Genomic DNA, 18,168 nt, shown 5'->3' on the forward strand with positions numbered 1-18,168 from the left:
TGGTCATACGAGGTGCGACAATAAAGTAATGAGACTGATTTTCTTTGCAAGATGTGGCAACACTGCAGGCTTTCGTAGGCACAATATTTTTTGGCCTTGGTGTATAAGCTGCTTCTAGTCCAAGTGGCACATTGATGCAACTACTCAGTCGTGAGTTGTTCTGTAATAAGTTAACACGTGTTTGTGTCTCTTGTCACGGAAACGTATAATATTGCGCAACTGTATGCCATTTTTTTTTTTTTTTTTGCATTAAATTGGGTGAAAAGGTGACGACAACTTACGGTAAGCTCCAGAATGCTTTTGGGGAGGAGGTTTTGTCAAGAGCTCAAGTTTTTCATTGGCATAAAATGTTTAGTGAAGGCAGAATGAATGTTGAAGATGAAGACTGCAGTGGACGACCATCAACCTCACGGATGGATGTCAGCTTGACCATGGTGCATGAACTCATATGACCTGATCGAAGATTATCCATGAAAATGATTGCAGAAGAACTGAACATCAATCGAGAAATGGGTTTGTCTAGTGATAACAGAATATCTAGGTATGAGAAAGATTTGTGCAAAAATGGTCCCCAAAAATCTGACGTCACAAGAGCAAGAAACACGGAAAAATGTGGCAGCTGATCTGTTAGAGCAAACGGAAATCAATCCAGAATTGTTGAGCCGTGTTATCACTGGTGATGAAAGTTGGGTTTTTCAGTGCGATCCAGAGACAAAACGCCAAAGTTCGCAGTGGTGCTCAAAGGGATCACCCAGACCAAAAAAAGCTTGCATGTCAAAGCCAAAAGTGAAATGCATGCTTGTGTGCTTCTTTGATTCCAAGGGAATTGTTCATAAGGAGTGAGTGCCTCCTGGACAAACAGTTCCCCAATATTACTACAAAGAAATTTTAGAAAGACTTCGTAAAAGAGTTCTTCATCTCCATGCCAACATTGCTGATAATTGTATTCTACGTCACAATAATGCGCCATCCCATACTGCTCTGTCAGTACAGCAATTTTAACCTTAAAACTAATTTCAGTACTACCACAGCCACCTTATTTACCTGATCTCACTCCGTGTGACTCTTTTCTATTTCCAAGAGTCAAAACAGTGGTCAAAGAAGTGTGTGCAATCAGAAGGGAAATACTTTGAAGGAGACAACACTAAACGTGACTAAAATGGTAAGCAAGGTTTTTTCTCGCATCAGTTTCATTACTTTATTTTCGCACCTCGTATTTGCCAGGAAGGAGTGATCCACAATCCTTACTTCTAGGGGGAGGGGGGGGGGGGGGGGAACTTTTTTTTTCTTTCTGTCATTGCACTGTATTATTTCAAGGCTGCCCATTTTCAAATGTATTGAAAAATATAAAAGCAAATGATACTGTAGACCTAATCCTGATTTTATAAGAATTACTTATATAAAACAAATGCATAATTAATAGCTGATGATGCTGGGACATAAGATGTTACGCCACCTGTCTGCTGTGGCAGCCCACTGGGCACTGACTGCATTGAGCTTAATAATAACAAGACAGAATTTCACTATGGGGCTCCATTTGAACTGCTACAAAGGACTTATGAAAAAGAACAAGAAAAGAAGAAAGTTTTGTTGCTCCTTATCGACAGATGTGTTTTTGAAATACTGTGATAAGCTTTGTAATGTTTTATGTATTAATTGTTTCAAATGTGTATTGAAATTTCATTAGTATATGTAGAGGGCTTGTAGTAATTTCACAAATTTTTGCACTAGTATGTGTGACTGTGAACTTGTAGTCTTACTATACAATTTATTTCTATGTAATTACTGAAGGGAAATTCCATGAAAAGTAAAAGTTTTGTTCTGTAACACTTCCTGTTCCTTTGTTTGGTGGCAACACAGCTTGTATCATAAAAATGTCACTGCATGTTTTTCATATTCAGGTCTGCCTGTTTTCATGTTAATACTGCAGGTTATAAGTAAATAAATAAATAACATTTGTATGCAAATGTTATTTATTTGTATGCAAATGTTATTTATTTATTTATTTTGATCCAACATCAACTGATTACAATTTTTTTGTTACAGTCTTCTGGATAAGTCAGAGCCTTGCTTAGTAGGGTTACATATTATTACCTGGTATTAATATCTATCCCATTTTTTCTAAATTTAGTCAAGAGAATGGTGTTAAGTATGTGGACTAGACATAAAAACAATTTGCTGTTGCAATATATAGATTAAAAAATTTACGTTATTTCCATATATTTTACAATTTGTGACATGGTCTAAGATCTGAGATTCATATATTTTTAGAAACTGGGTCTTCCATCACTCGAGTGTACTAAATCTAGAAACTCTTCTATTGAATACATGGATTGTTTAGGAGCCATAATTTTAATTTCTTTTTTGGTTCTGTAATGGTCATTTTGGAGATATTAGGGTGGAAGCAATTCAGTAATTTTATGCCTGTGTAGTGAGGGCTTGTCTCATAAAGTGTGGTTCTATGAGAGATATTGTGAGGTGTCTCTCTATCTCTAGTGTTGTGATTGTGTATTTCTTCATTAAGTGTTTTGTTACTGTTTATTGCCATAATGGTTATCTTAAGTACATACAGTTTATGAACAGTTAGTATTTCAAATTCTCTAAATAAATTTCTGCAGGATTCCCTGGCACATTTCTTTCCCATAATTCTAAGTGCCTTCTTCTGTAGGGTAAGTACTCTTTTCATATTATCTTTACTGCTGGACCCCCGTACCTCCATCCCATAGCTTAGATGGGATTCAAATAGTGCAAAACATATTTGCCTCACAGTAGTAATGTTACAAGAAGGTGTGAGTTTTCTTAGGACATATATGGTAGTAGATAGCTTTTTGCAAATATCATTTACATGATCAGACCACTTGATGCTGCATCAAGTATCAGGGCAAGAAACTTGGTCGAGTATTCTTTTTTCACATAATCATCGCCAATTAAAATTTGGTTTTAATGGGTTTTTTGCCTCCAAAGATCAAATTCAATATAGACTGATTTATTTGTATTTAATTTTAGTTTGTTTTCATTAAAATACTGCAGAATTATGCCTGCTACAATATTGGATTTCATTTCAAGTTGTGAATACCTAGAATTACACCATATTAATGTGGTATCATCTGCATATAAGATAGCTGTAGCAGGCTTTGTTATAGACTGCTCAAACGTTTGGGATCCCTATCAGGTTGGATTGAGGGAGGACATAGAAGCAATTCAGAGGCGGGCTGCTAGATTTGTTACTGGTAGGTTTGATCATCACACGAGTGTTACGGGAATGCTTCAGGACCGGGTGGGAGCATCTAGAGGAAAGGAGGCGTTCTTTACACAAATCACTACTGAGGAAATTTAGAGAAGCAGCATTTGAGGCTGACTGCAGTACAATTTTACTGCCGTCAACTTACATTTTGCGGAAAGACCACAAAGATAAGATAAGAAAGAGTAGGGCTCGTACAGAGGCATATAGGCAGTCATTTTTCCCTTGTTCTGTTTGGGAGTGGAACAGGGAGAGAAGATGCTAGTTGTGGTACGAGGTACCCTCCACCACGCACCGTATGGTGGATTGCGGAGTATGTATGTAGATGTAGATGTATCATTATCATAAATAATATAAAGGACTGGTTCTGATATTCACCCCTGTGGAATATCAAAATTAATGTCAATGGTGTTTGATTTTTTATGCTCCCTCTGTAGTGGTAATAGACGCAAACCACTTCCTATTTTTCAAATAGGATCTAATCAGATTATGGGCTGTGCCTCAAATGCAATAGTTCCACAGTTTGTCCAGCAATATGGTAACATCAACACAGTCAAATGCTTTTTGTGAGTCTGGATGGATGCCTCATACATGTTCTTTATTGTCTACTCCTTGATGATTTCTTTGATTAAGTTGGATGCTGCTGTGTTCATAACCATGGAATCACCCTAATATAGTACCTCATACAACCATTGTTTTGTAAATAGGTGGAACTTTTTACCTGTGGAATACTTAAAAATCAGAATTATGTCCATAGCGTCATTTGGTATTATATTTTTCAACTAATCCAAAGATGTGTGACATAAACAGCAGTCAACAAACTGAAAAAAAGTATTTTTATGCAAATGGGGTTTGTAGATCACTTTTTAATAAAAAGTATGTTCAGTTTTTATTAGTGATCAGCCAGTCCATGTTTGTCAATCATTCCTAACTGCACATTGGTAATTTTTTATCATAAGTTTTAATATCTAAAATAGTATTTATTTTATCATCAGTGTAATTTTACGTAGGTAAGTGCATGATTACATTTGTGTTTTATGAATTTTAATGAAATTTTTAAACTTTTACACCTTTTAACCACACTTAGCTTCCTGTACTTTAGTAACCATACTAAAGATCTCATTGTTGAGCACCCTAAATCCCATCATCACCACAAATGTTTAGAGGGTGAATATCTCTTGGCTGAACTGGAAGGAATACACAGAGATAATAGCAATATAGAACCTCATCATAAATTTGTAGCAATAAGTGTCTTTTCACTATTTACTGTTATGTTAACACAATCCTTAGCTTTGGAATCAGTTTTTGAGGGTGAAAGCACAAAATAAGAGCAATACATAAAATCATCACTGGCCTTCCATGGCAAGAGATCCAGATTAAAATTCTTCAAGGAAAATAAACAAAAATATGAAAATAGTATTTCCTATCAAGGAACAAAATTTTTCACCAAAATGATCAAGCAGATTAAAAATACAACTGAAACCAATGTAATTAAAGAGGAAGTCTAAGCACACTTCATAAAAAATTTATATTGTACACATTATATCATTAAAATCCATATGGAAGCCATTTTTGTCTTGTTTTTGCTTCAACTCAGTGTTTATTTCTCTATCTTACTTTGACTAACTTGACCTGATACAGGTAACAGGTAGACTTGTTTCTTTCCACTTCATTTTAATTTGCCAAATGAAAGCTACCATTAGTGTTGCCTGTCTTTATGTGGCTGCATCTACTGTCATGTAATGAGTAAAATATTTTTTCAATCTTTTTTTATATGAATATAGTTTAAAAAGAGTTGTTCATTTCATAAAATTGTGTTTCAATGGTTTCATTAAAATTCAGAATAAGTGGGTTACTGCTACGCAGCCAGTTTTGTGACTAACATTATTTCTACCAGTATATCTTTGTTGTGGGGATTGGTTCTCAAGAATAATATTGTTTTTTATACAAATATTTCAGGAGGGAAAGAAGCACAGCAATGAGATATCTGCCTTGCATCGTGAACTTGAAAAATTGTTAACAGAGAGAACTCAATTAGAGGACAAAATTTTAGAAGTAATGCAAGAGCAAGTGACCCAGGACAAGTCAGCAAAGTATTTGAATGCATCACTGCGGCAGCTGCATGAAAAGACGAGGAGTCAGGTAACAGATACTACAAAACATTCTTTAAAGTCATCTTTGTAATAATTGCCCACCTGTCACAGAATTACTGACCCAATCTTTGTATTTATTGTTCTTAACCCTTTAAGTGCTGTGGACGAGTTTACTCATCATGCTCCATTGCTTGTCAGGTGCTGAGGACATGTTTAAACAAGGCCCCTGGGTTTCCCTTAAGTGCTGTTGATGTGTTTACATGCCGTTCCTTTGACCCTCCAACTGCTGTGGAGGAGCTACTTCCATATCTTGGTTAATAAAAAAAATCTAGTATTTATCATAAACTATGTGTCTCTTTGTTTGCTTTCATTTGCAAAATACCTTGTTTTGATATCTTGAATCATTTATGAAATATGACAGTTGTTATGACTACAAGATTCCTGATGTACAGGGACAGAAGTGGGCATGCCATGTGCAACCTTCTGCCAGATATAAAAACCAATAAGTCAAGAGTGAAATGAGATAGCATTCTGCTCTCAATTTTAAATAAAATTTGAATATGTTATCTACATTTCTTACACAACAATGGTTGAACTAAAATCAGTCATAAGCAATGTTTATGCAATGTGTTTTTGCCTCCGCAAACTCTACAAAATTTCATGCAATGGTCTACTTAATTTCATGCAGCACAGTAACGTTTCTGAATAATGAAAAGCAGTTCAGTCCTCTATCAAAAGAAGATATCAGACTGTGAGAAGTGCAAAAGTCAAATTTATCCTCTGAATGGTTTCCTTAAAATCAGATAATAAGTATTGTATAGCGGCTGAAATGCCATCTCTAAGCACAGGTTGCAGTATTAGGTGACCAGTACAATAGTAACAAAGCTGCTCTCATCACAGAGTAAAGAAAAAACATCTGTAGCAGTCAAAAGGTTAATTAGGAGAATGAAAATATCTCCCAACTGTCTATTGAAAAATAGTTTTATGCATTCTCTATAAATTTTAGGTAATAGTAGTTTGGAAATGAGAAAAGCTAAACATTAAATATAAGAAATGTTCAGGTGAGGAAATCTAGGAAGAAATTGGAATGTAGAGAAGTGAAGCTTAGGGGTGAGAGGAGACATAATGAAAAGTATAAATAGCAGAAAGATATAAAAAGCATCAAAGAAAAGAGTGTGTGAAGGAAAAAAGGAGGTTAATGTAAATAAAAAGGAATCAGATGAAAGATAAAGATAGTTGTTGATGTAACTAGAAGTGGAACAGGTATATGCAGGTGGGTCAAGAGTACAAATGACTGTGAGCACAAATAAATACACTCCTGGAAATTGAAATAAGAACACAGTGAATTCATTGTCCCAGGAAGGGGAAACTTTATTGACACATTCCTGGGGTCAGATACATCACATGATCACACTGACAGAACCACAGGCACATAGACACAGGCAACAGAGCATGCACAATGTCGGCACTAGTACAGTGTATATCCACCTTTCGCAGCAATGCAGGCTGCTATTCTCCCATGGAAACGATCGTAGAGATGCTCGATGTAGTCCTGTGGAACGGCTTGCCATGCCATTTCCACCTGGCGCCTCAGTTGGACCAGCGTTTGTGCTGGACGTGCAGACCGCGTGAGACGACGCTTCATCCAGTCCCAAACATGCTCAATGGGGGACAGATCCGGAGATCTTGCTGGCCAGGGTAGTTGACTTACACCTTCTAGAGCACGTTGGGTGGCACGGGATACATGCGGACGTGCATTGTCCTGTTGGAACAGCAAGTTCCCTTGCCGGTCTAGGAATGGTAGAACGATGGGTTCGATGATGGTTTGGATGTACCGTGCACTATTCAGTGTCCCCTCGACGATCACCAGTGGTGTACGGCCAGTGTAGGAGATCGCTCCCCACACCATGATGCCGGGTGTTGGCCCTGTGTGCCTCGGTCGTATGCAGTCCTGATTGTGGCGCTCACCTGCACGGCGCCAAACACGCATACGACCATCATTGGCACCAAGGCAGAAGCGACTCTCATCGCTGAAGACGACACGTCTCCATTCGTCCCTCCATTCACGCCTGTCGCGACACCACTGGAGGCGGGCTGCACGATGTTGGGGCGTGAGCGGAAGACGGCCTAACGGTGTGCGGGACCGTAGCCCAGCTTCATGGAGACGGTTGCGAATGGTCCTCGCCGATACCCCAGGAGCAACAGTGTCCCTAATTTGCTGGGAAGTGGTGGTGTGGTCCCCTACGGCACTGCGTAGGATCCTACGGTCTTGGCGTGCATCCGTGCGTCGCTGCGGTCCGGTCCCAGGTCGACGGCCACGTGCACCTTCCGCCGACCACTGGCGACAACATCGATGTACTGTGGAGACCTCACGCCCCACGTGTTGAGCAATTCGGCAGTACGTCCACCCGGCCTCCCGCATGCCCACTATACGCCCTCGCTCAAAGTCCGTCAACTGCACATACGGTTCACGTCCACGCTGTCGCGGCATGCTACCAGTGTTAAAGACTGCGATGGAGCTCCGTATGCCACGGCAAACTGGCTGACACTGACGGCGGCGGTGCACAAATGCTGCGCAGCTAGCGCCATTCGACGGCCAACACCGCGGTTCCTGGTGTGTCCGCTGTGCCGTGCGTGTGATCATTGCATGTACAGCCCTCTCGCAGTGACCGGAGCAAGTGTGGTGGGTCTCACACACCGGTGTCAATGTGTTCTTTTTTCCATTTCCAGGAGTGTATTTGTTTTCCATGCTACACACCTTGTTTTCTCATAAAAGAAAAGCATTAAAATTTCCATTTCATTTTATAAGACCTGTTTCAGAAATGCATTTATAAGCATTAGTTCTGTTCTCCTAAAAGACTGGACTAGGTGACCCACGTTCTGTATGTTCCTTAACTTGTTCTGGCAGAATGTAAATAGCTTTCAGACAAATCCTTTTTCTGGGCTAGACCACACACACACACACACACACACACACAACACACACACACACACACACACACACACACACACACATGTACAACTACATTTTATGAGTTGAGGGGTTGTGTTGAGTCGATTGGGTGAGAAGAGAAAAGAGATGGGGATGCAAGCTTGGGGAAAGATGGTTGATAGCTGGGAGTAAGGCAGCAGGCAGTATTAGATAGAAATGGAGGAGAGAGGGGCAGCAAGTGCAAGGGATAGAATTACAACACACAGTTAGTGGAGCCAGTGAGTTCAAGCAGCACATGTACATCATAAGTATTTTTATCATGAACTGACGGTGCAGATTATTCCACTTCAAAAATTAATGTCCAATGGGGCTTTGGATGGCAATTTTTGTTGTTACAATAGGATCAATAATGTACAAGAACTCTTTGTATAAGAAATCATGTCATGTAGAAGAGATGGCTGTTAACAGATGCGTCTTTTGGTGTTTGATAAGCATTTTAATGTGTAATTTCTAAAAGCATGAAGATTATATTAATTGTTTTCAGCCTATATAATGGAACACGTGAGTTCTGCATGCATGATCCACTTATACAAAAACTGCCTTTTGTTGTGGCAACTTCTGCCACCGAATGTATCAGGATGACCAAATGTAGTGGGAAGACATCAAATGTAGTGTATGGGTGCTGGGAGGTCCCGTATTAAAACACGGCGAGAACTTTCCAAATGATTTATTTGCTTCCACTACAGTGCTCCGTTCACTTCAGTCTGCGTCACAGGCCTCGCAATGCTGAGGAAGCACACCAGCAGCCTGTGCAATACAACACTGTGTCGTGCCAGCCTTGGCTGGCCCGCTGAGTTCCGATGATGTCAGGATGGCTGTGCCAGCAGCCGGCTCAGCGCTGTTTGGTGTGAGCTGCGGGTGGCCAGCTGCGTCCTTCTCCATGCTGGCATGGCTGAGATTGCAATGAGAAACAAGCGCTCACTATCCGGCATCCGAATCTGTGGCCCTCACCTCGGGAAGTCTCCGGTGTGTGTCGGGAGACGAGACAACTGCCCGCAGTAGCGAGCCGAAGAGTGGCCCACCGCTGGTTGGCTGGGGACCGTGCGTCAGCCTCAGAGGGTTGAACCAATGACTCGCGGTGGACTGGGACACTGGCGCCCCACCTGTTGCTGCATGTAGCCCAGTGGTGTGATACACCCCACTGTCCAGGAGAGCTGCCACACTTGTTGGTCTCAGAGGGTTGAACCAGTGACACGCCGTGGACTGGAATGCTGGTGCCCCATGCGCTCTGCATGTAGCCAGTGGTGTGACATGCCCTGCCGTCCAGGAGAGCTGTTCACACTTCAATGAATCTCGTTAGAAAATGGCAACTATTTATACTCGGCTGTGCACCTCTGTTTTGCCTTCGTAACTGCTGGTATGCATAACTTACTGCAATCGGCTCGCGCCTGGCTGTAACTTGTGCTCCGAATATCACACAAATCTAACTTTCCATATCCTAAACGGTGGTGCCGCTACATTATTCCCCTCTTCGGAAAGACCTGGTCCCCGGTTTGTCCATTAACTAACTCTTAAACTAATTTAGATTGGCACTTATGACATACTTACTTAGTATTAGAAAACTTAGACGTGGTCTAGTGCCCCTTAAGACCAAGGCATAAAACAAAATGTAAAAATTCCTTACTGGACGACCATTGCTCGATCAACCCCTTACCTACTTGTCTCACGCCCTCGGTATCCAATCCACTGGGACTTGGACTACCCTCGGATCCCTCTGGGAATTGGCTCTCTGCCTGATCAGAAAGAAAACAACACATAACAAAGTTAAGGCTGTGATGACACTTGGCACAAAGGTGCTCAAAATGATCATTATTTGCCGTTGCCTTTCCCTATACTGAGCAACATGTTGCACAAGATGTTCGGCTGATATGCACCCCTCTTGCTCTAAAATGAACTGGTTTATGGATCTCAACAGACCTGGCTCCAGAGTTTGATTTAACAAGGTCAGAGTCTCCTTGGCAAAAACTCTAAAGTGGCTTCTAGCCAGTACAGCTGTGGCTGCGTAACATTCAAGTGTGTGACTCCTGAAATTGATGCTGGCAGATGGAAGATTGGTCCTATTATTTTACACTTAGTTCCATTGATTAAAATTCCACTCCCCTCAATCTCTATACGTTTCACTTCTGCAAATACTTCTTGCTCGAAACAACTTGCTACTACTATCAAATTCTCATAGGTGGAGAAGATCCAATGCATCGCAACCCATTGCAAGCTCAATTTTGGCTCCACGATGTCCCTTGGACAATCTATTACTTTCCCACTGGCGAAAAATAACTGCAACATGCATGTGTCCCATATTTGTAGCTTCAAAGATTTTCCTCCAACGTTCACTATTTTTTTATCCAAACTCAACACCAATTGTGTGACTACTTTCATCCTTAAATTTACATTATATGTACTGGTGCAATAGCCACGACTTTCCTGACCCAGCACTGTCGATAACTAAAAATTTAAGCAGGAAACTCTGACATCGTTCAACATATATTTGCTATGGCTTTGCCGCAAAATTTACACCGACGTATTTATTTATCCAGAACTGTGTTCGATTTCTCCTCCAACAACACTCCACATACATCAGATGCTACACTTCCCTCTCCAGTGACCTGAGGACAGGTGTCACCATCACCCTTCCTTCATCTTCAAGAGGACTGTTGCCCCTAGCAGGCTCACAATACTCAAAAACGCATATAAGATACAATGCCTAATTACTCTACGCAAACCCAATGATTCGTAACAAGAAATCAAAAATAACTACAAGTACTGTACTACTTTCTAGATCGGAAAGCATATGGTACTTCACGCTGTACTCTATCTTCCTGGTTTTCTCTGTGCTTAGCATCTCTTTTCGCTCTCTCTTTCTTCCTCTTTCCTTCCTGTGACACATCTGGAATCACATCCGGGCAACCCTTAAATGGCCGTAACCGCCCATTGTGTACTATTGTTGTTCTCGTTGGCAGCTGAAGCTTAACATTAATGGGAGATGTGGTTTCAACAACTTGGTATGGCCCTTGATACCTCGTGAGGAACTTCTACGTTTTCCGTTTTTGCGTTTAGGGGATGGACAGCATTACCCATTGCCCCACTCTACACTGCTGTAAACTTCCTTTCCACTTTACTGTATCTTCCTGCCTTTCCAAAGCCTTTGTATTTGCCTTTTGTACCCATTTCCAAACATCCCAAATTGTTCTCGTGAATTGACGTACAGATTCACCAGTCCTTCCTTTCTGTAGCTTCACTAAATCAAATGGTGATGGCATTTTTCGCCCATATACTACCTCATAGGGAGACAAGCCGGTATTTGTATGGACTTTGGCATTGTATGCACATACAAATGCTTCAAATACTCGTCCCACTGATGGTGATGAGAATTCACATAAAAACTCAGTATCTTCACGAATGTTCTGTGTACCCTTTCTGTCCTTCCTTTGGCCTGTGGATGCAACAAGCTCATCCTCAACTTCTTCATGTTCAACAATTTACACAGTTCCTTCGTTAAAATCTGACATGAAGTTGGTCCCTTGTTCAGTAATTATTGTCTCTGGCACACCAAACTTCAAAATCCAGTTATTTACTAACACTTGCGCGACCATTGCTGCCTGTTGATGTGGCATAGCCACCATCTCCACATACCTCGAAAAATGGTCTATTATTGTCAGAACGAATCTGTTCCCTGATGGTGTTTGCCTAAAAGGTCCTAAGACATCAACCCCGAGCAAAGAGAATGGACATGCTGCTTCCAGTAGTCATTGTACCTGTATCTGTTTCCGACTCAAATCTGCTCTCTGCGCACATGGTATACAATTCTTGTCATGCTGATCCACATCTCATTTCCTACCTCTTCACCAGTACCTCTCTACCACTCTCCTATTCATCACTCTACACCCTCCATGACCGAATAACATGTGACCATGTGATTCCTTTAAAACCTCATCCCTCGACTTCATTGGCACTACTACCCTTGGCCCTAACTTCATTTCCTTGCACAGAAGACAGTCGTACACATTAAATTGTGGCTGTGTCTGATACAATTTACAATCGTTGTCCACGTCCTGTAATTTTTGCCACACTGCTAGGTCATAACCTATGACTTCTACTTTTGCCACCTTCCTACTTAGTGCATCTGCATTACCGTGCTTCTTCCCAGGCTTGTGCACCACCTCGTGGTCGAATCCACTAAGCCTCACAGCCCATCGAGCGAGTCTAGTGGACAGATGCTTCAACCCCAACAACCACCTCAGTGCAGCATGATCTGTCACTACCCAAAATCTTCTCCCATATAAATAACATTTAAAATATGTGATTCCATAGATTACGCTAAGCATCTCCCTCTCTGTTGTTGAGTAATTCCTCTCTGTTGCATTCAACTGCCTAGATGCATAGGCTACAGAATGTTCTTTCCCATCAATTTACTGACTAAGAACACACCCTAATGTTTGATTCGATGCATTGCAGGCTAGTATAAACTCCTTTTCAAAATCTGGAAACACAAGAACCGGACTTGATGTTAACACTTCTTTCAGTTTATCAAACGCTTTCTGACACTCTTCCATCCACTCAAATTTCACACCCTTCCGGAACAATCACGTCAATGGCTGTGCTAAATCTGCAAAACCCTTCATCAACTTTTGATAGAAATTGCAAATTCCGATGAATGACTGCACTTCCTTAACTGTTTTCGGCTTCCAAAAATCCCTTACAACCTTTACCAACCTCGAATCTGTTCGCACTCCATCAGTACTGATAATATGACCCAAATATTTTACTTCTTCTAATGCAAAATGACACTTCTCCAGGCTCAACGTCAAATGAGCTGCTCTTAACCTCATAAAGACTTCCCTTAACCACTGTCTATGTTGCTCCATACTACTTGAAAACACTATAATGTCATCCAAATGGACAAGACACTGCCATGGTTTCAAACCCCTCAAGACACTGTCTAGCAACCTCTGAAACATTGCCGGCACATTTTTCAAACCGAATGGCATTCTAATGTACTGGTATTGGCCTCGAGGTGTAGAGAAAGCAGTTTTTGGGTGGTCCTCTGGTGCCACCTCTAGCTGATGATAACCACTTGTCAAATCCATCGTAGTAAAATACTGGCACTGTCCTAAGTGATCCAAAGTCTCCAGTATGTTTGGAATTCGATATGCGTCCATTACTGTCTTATTATTGAGCTATCGGTAGTCACAGCAGAACCTGTATTTCTTAGTTCCATCCATAGATTTTTTAGGCACAACAACAATGCCCGCTCCCAAGCAACTGTTACTATGCTCTATAATACGGTCCACAAGTTGCTGATCAATGAAATCCTCCACAATCAGCTGCAAATACCTCGGTATTCTATATGGTTTACAGTAAACGGGTGCTTCATTCGCTGTTGGTATCCTATGTTGAACTAATGGAGTTGCTGGTAACGGCCCTTGTGGGAAAAAAAAATCCTTAAATTCCCACAATAATTATTCCATATGCTCTCTTTCTCCTCCTTTCAAATGTTTAATTTTGTCATGCAATGCAATTCTATCGCCTACCTCTCAAACACCAGTCTTCGTCATCTGGCACATCCAAATATGCTACTAAAACTCCTTTCCACAAATTCGTATCTACAGTCCTAAAATTATCCATGTTCACAGGAACTACTCGCCCATCATTGCCCTCCTGTACACGTACAACACTACGTTTCAAAAACAACCCAATGGACTCAAAACTTCATTATCCTCCAATAGTTCAATGACACATACTGTACCCACAGGTAGATTCGACTCCACACTTACCTAAAGCGACTTCCTGGTGCCACCAGACACACACTCATGTGAATTAAGCCTTAATGCTAATGTATGTGGTTCAATTAGTTTGTTCATTATGTTGAACGCCCCTCGCGACAACTCTGCATTGACAACAGTTTCCCCTATCAGAAATAACATTCCACCAAGTTCCACAGTTCATTGCCCAAGTTCAATTTTGAAATGATTTTGATGCAAGAAATCTACTCTTAGGATCATGTCATAGCCCTCGCTTAGCATGATACTACCTCCATGCACGCATTATATCAGACTTTCCCTATGTGAAAGTCAACTGTCACTGACCCCAAAGGCAAGACCTCCTTATCCCCCAGTCTACGCAACCTATAACATGGTGGGTCTAACTTCCTTCGTCCCATTGTATTCTTAGTAGGCATTGACACTTGCACCCCTGTGCCCAACCTTAAACTTTTTATTTCCTATGGATCCTACCACTGAACATTCCACCTCTGCATACATATTCGTAGCATTGAAATTAAACGGGAGCTCCCTTAGGTGGGTCTTGGGCCCCCTCTGCTGTTTAACGCTTGTCCACCTCTCCTATCTCCATTCTCCATCCTCCATGCTGCTGACTTCCACCCCTTCCTCTATTCCTTGGTGACTGGGTACATTGCCTCTGCACATGTCCTGTACGAGCACACTTAAAACATTTCACACCCACTGCAAACACTGTTTGTCTCTTGCGTACCCCTGTTGCCATGTCTGTTTCCTCTATTTGAATTGCCAGCTGAATGGCCAAATACAAATCTCTCGGAGCCCCATCTTGCACTTTCCGTGGCATATGCGCCAGTAACCCTGTCAAAAATACATCAAGTGCCCTTTGCTCGGCCTCCTGCAACAGAACACTATTAGCTTCATCGCTCTGACCCAACTCATAAGTATACTCATTAATTTCCCTTATCCTGTCCGCAAATTTGGCAACGGCCTTGTCACAGTGGATACACCGGTTCCTGTGAGATCACCGAAGTCAAGCGCTGTCGGGTGTGGTCAGCACTTGGATGGGTGACCATCCAGGCCGCCTTGCACTGTTGCCATTTTTCTGGATTCACTCAGCCTCATGATGCCAATTGAGGAGCTACTCGACCAAATAGTAGCGGCTTCAGTCAAGAATACCATCTTACGACTGGGAGAGCAGTGTGCTGACTCCACGCCCCTCCCATCCGCATCCTCCACCAAGGATGTCATGGTGGTCGGATGGTCCTGGTACGCCACTCATGGCCTGAAGACGGAGTGCTTTTTTTTGCCCACAAATTTCTCCACTGTCTCCCCCTATCTCTTTGTCATTGTACTTAACCTCTCCCTAAAGTACTGAGCTCTATTCTGTTTCTTGTATCTTTGTAAAAGCCCTTCCTGTCGTCCTTAAGGCCTCAGAACACCTTACCTATGTTTTCGCTTCACCCGTTAATCTAATCTTGGCTATACATAACAACTGCACATCAGACCAACCATTCATCACTGCTGAAGTCTCCAAGTCCTCTACAAATGAATGCACATCTCCAGATGCCTGGCCAGAAAACAGAATAATTAAACTTGTGGTGGCTGGATCAATCTCCTGCACCCTAGGCAACAATGACTGATCAAATGTGGTTTCCCACTCACTTCTAGATGTTAATTCACTTCTCAACTGTGTACTGTCCGCTACCAATTGTGCTATCTTTTCCATCAAAATCCGAACCACTTCTGGTTCCGATACACCCCGCATCCTTGACTCTGCCATTTTGTTGCTTTCGTTCCCAGTTAGTCCCAAAACAAAACATTTAAGTACAAGAACAACCTGACTTCCAACAGCTCCCTATCGTGATACTTAGTGTCATCATAAACCCATACAAAAGTAATCAAATGCCATGAAAAATAACATCTTACTGCCCTAAACACACTAACTTTTTCCTGCCAACATAAATAATATGCATACACAAAACATATCAAATGTGGCTTGCCAGGAGCCAAGTCCAATACTCTAAAAGAACAATTTTGTCAGTGCTCACCACATCTTGTGACTTTACTGCAGGCGGTGGGCTCGAACGTCGTACTCGACAGATGACGTCCGCTATTCTGACACCAAATGTTCTGGCGACTTCTGCCATCGAATATACCAGGATGACAAAATGTAGCAGGAAGATACCAAATGTGGTGGATGGGTGCCAGGAGGTGCCGTATTAAAATTCAGTGAGAACTTTCCAAACGATTTATTTGCTTCTCTACAGTGCTCCGTTTACTTTGGTCTGGGTCACAGGGCCCTGCAATGCTGAGGAAGCACCACAGTGGCCTGTGCAATGCAACACTGTGTCATGCCGGCCTTGGCTGACCTGCTGAGTTCCGATGATGTCAGGATGGCTGTGCCAGCAGCTGACTCAGCACTGTTCGGTGTGAGCCACAGGCGGCCAGCTGCATCCTTCTCCCCACTGGTGTGGCTGAGATTGCAGCCACGAACAAGCACCCACTATCCAGCATCCAAATCTGTGGGCCTCACCGCGGGAAGTCTCCGGCATGTGTCGGGAGCTGAGACGACTGCCTGCGGTAGCGAGCTGAAGAGTGGCCCACCGCTGACTGGCTGCAGACCCCACGTCGGCCTCAGAGGGTTGGACCAATGACCCACCGTGGACTGGAATGATGGCGCCCCATCTGCTCTGTGTGTAGCCGGTGGTGTGACATGCCCCGCCATCCAGGAGAGGTGTCACACTCCAATGAATCTCGTTAGAAAACGACAGCTATTTACACTTGGCTGTGCACCTCTGTTTTGCCTTTGCAACTGCTGGTATGTGTAACTTACTGCAATCTAGCTCACACCTGGCTGTAACTCGTGCTCCAAATATTGCACAAAACTAACTTTCCCTAACCTAAACGGTGGTGCCGTTAAACACATGTTGTTTCTTCAAACAGATAACGCATTTCGTATGATAGCACTTTGCCAAAATTAGTTAGCCATTTGAAGAAATAAAGTGCAATCTAGATGGACAATTTTGCATAAATATTTTGGTTTTTGTTGACCATGGCATTTGCTTTTGAGATTAAGCATACAATCATTTTTGTATGTTGTCTATAATAATGGACATATAATATTCCCTTGAAGAACATCTGAAACTAGTTTCAATGCTGGTGGTTCCTTTGCAGTAAGTAGAACACACTGAGTGCTGCCTACTAGGTAGTCCTGAACTCAATTACAAATCTGATCCCATGTTCTGTAAGTTAATATCTGCTTCACTAGGTAACATTATGTAACTATACTGAATCTCTTCTGAAAGTCAAGGATCAAAACGTCAACCTGCACACAGGTATTTATTGTATTCTATATTTGATGAATGAACAGAGTGACCTTATTTTGTCAAGATTGGTATTTGCAGAGTTATTCAGTCTTCAGATATCTTCACAATATAGTTGCACAGAAAAGTAGTATTGAAATCAAGATCAAAATTTTGATGCTCTCTGGAATGATATACAGGCAAAGCATGTCTGCACAGTATGCAATGGTTGTGTAATGAATATAAACACTTGTGGCCACCAGAACACAAATAAGCAAGGAGCATATTGCCAGGGACTGTGCAATAGAGAGCCTCAGAAACACCTGACCAGCACCAGGAAATCATTGCAAATGAGGCATAAAGATATTCTATTAATGGGGCAGTGCAGAGTAATAACACCTAAAGATTATGCAAGAACCCCTTTCAGGCTGCAAATCTTGCATACAATTACACCCTGTAGCTCTGAAACTAAACATTAGTCCAGCATAAAACACTGACAGGCTTGAAAAACTCAAGCGCATTCAGTTACCTGTACAGGCAATAATGTCATCAACCACTATATAAAACTCTCCTTCCTTCCACTCAGGGGTCAGAGTATTGCTCATACTGTCTCCATCACTGATAGTGACAGAATGCCAGCTCTGTTTGTTACAAGATGACTGGTTGACATACAAAGAAGTGTTGCCAGCTGCTGCCAGTTTGGGGTCTACTTCTGGAGGGGGGTGTGTGGGGAAAGGGGGAGGGGGGGAGGGGGGGTGCAAGCTATTTGACTTGGGAGCAGGGCACCTCATGCACCACCACTCCT

General features: G+C 42.0%; 1 protein-coding gene across 1 annotated transcript in view; it reads left to right on the top strand.

The window, feature by feature from the left end:
* LOC124595019 (coiled-coil domain-containing protein 40) overlaps nucleotides 1-18,168 on the top strand; it is a 384,638-nt gene that overhangs the window by 205,493 nt on the left and 160,977 nt on the right. Inside the window, exon 7 of the mRNA XM_047133570.1 lies at nucleotides 5,201-5,383. Within this exon, the coding sequence (XP_046989526.1) occupies nucleotides 5,201-5,383 (183 nt within the window). The remainder of the gene's footprint in view (nucleotides 1-5,200; nucleotides 5,384-18,168) is intronic.

The sequence above is a fragment of the Schistocerca americana genome, chromosome 2, assembly GCF_021461395.2.
Source record: "Schistocerca americana isolate TAMUIC-IGC-003095 chromosome 2, iqSchAmer2.1, whole genome shotgun sequence".
NCBI classification, from domain to species: Eukaryota; Metazoa; Arthropoda; class Insecta; order Orthoptera; family Acrididae; genus Schistocerca; species Schistocerca americana.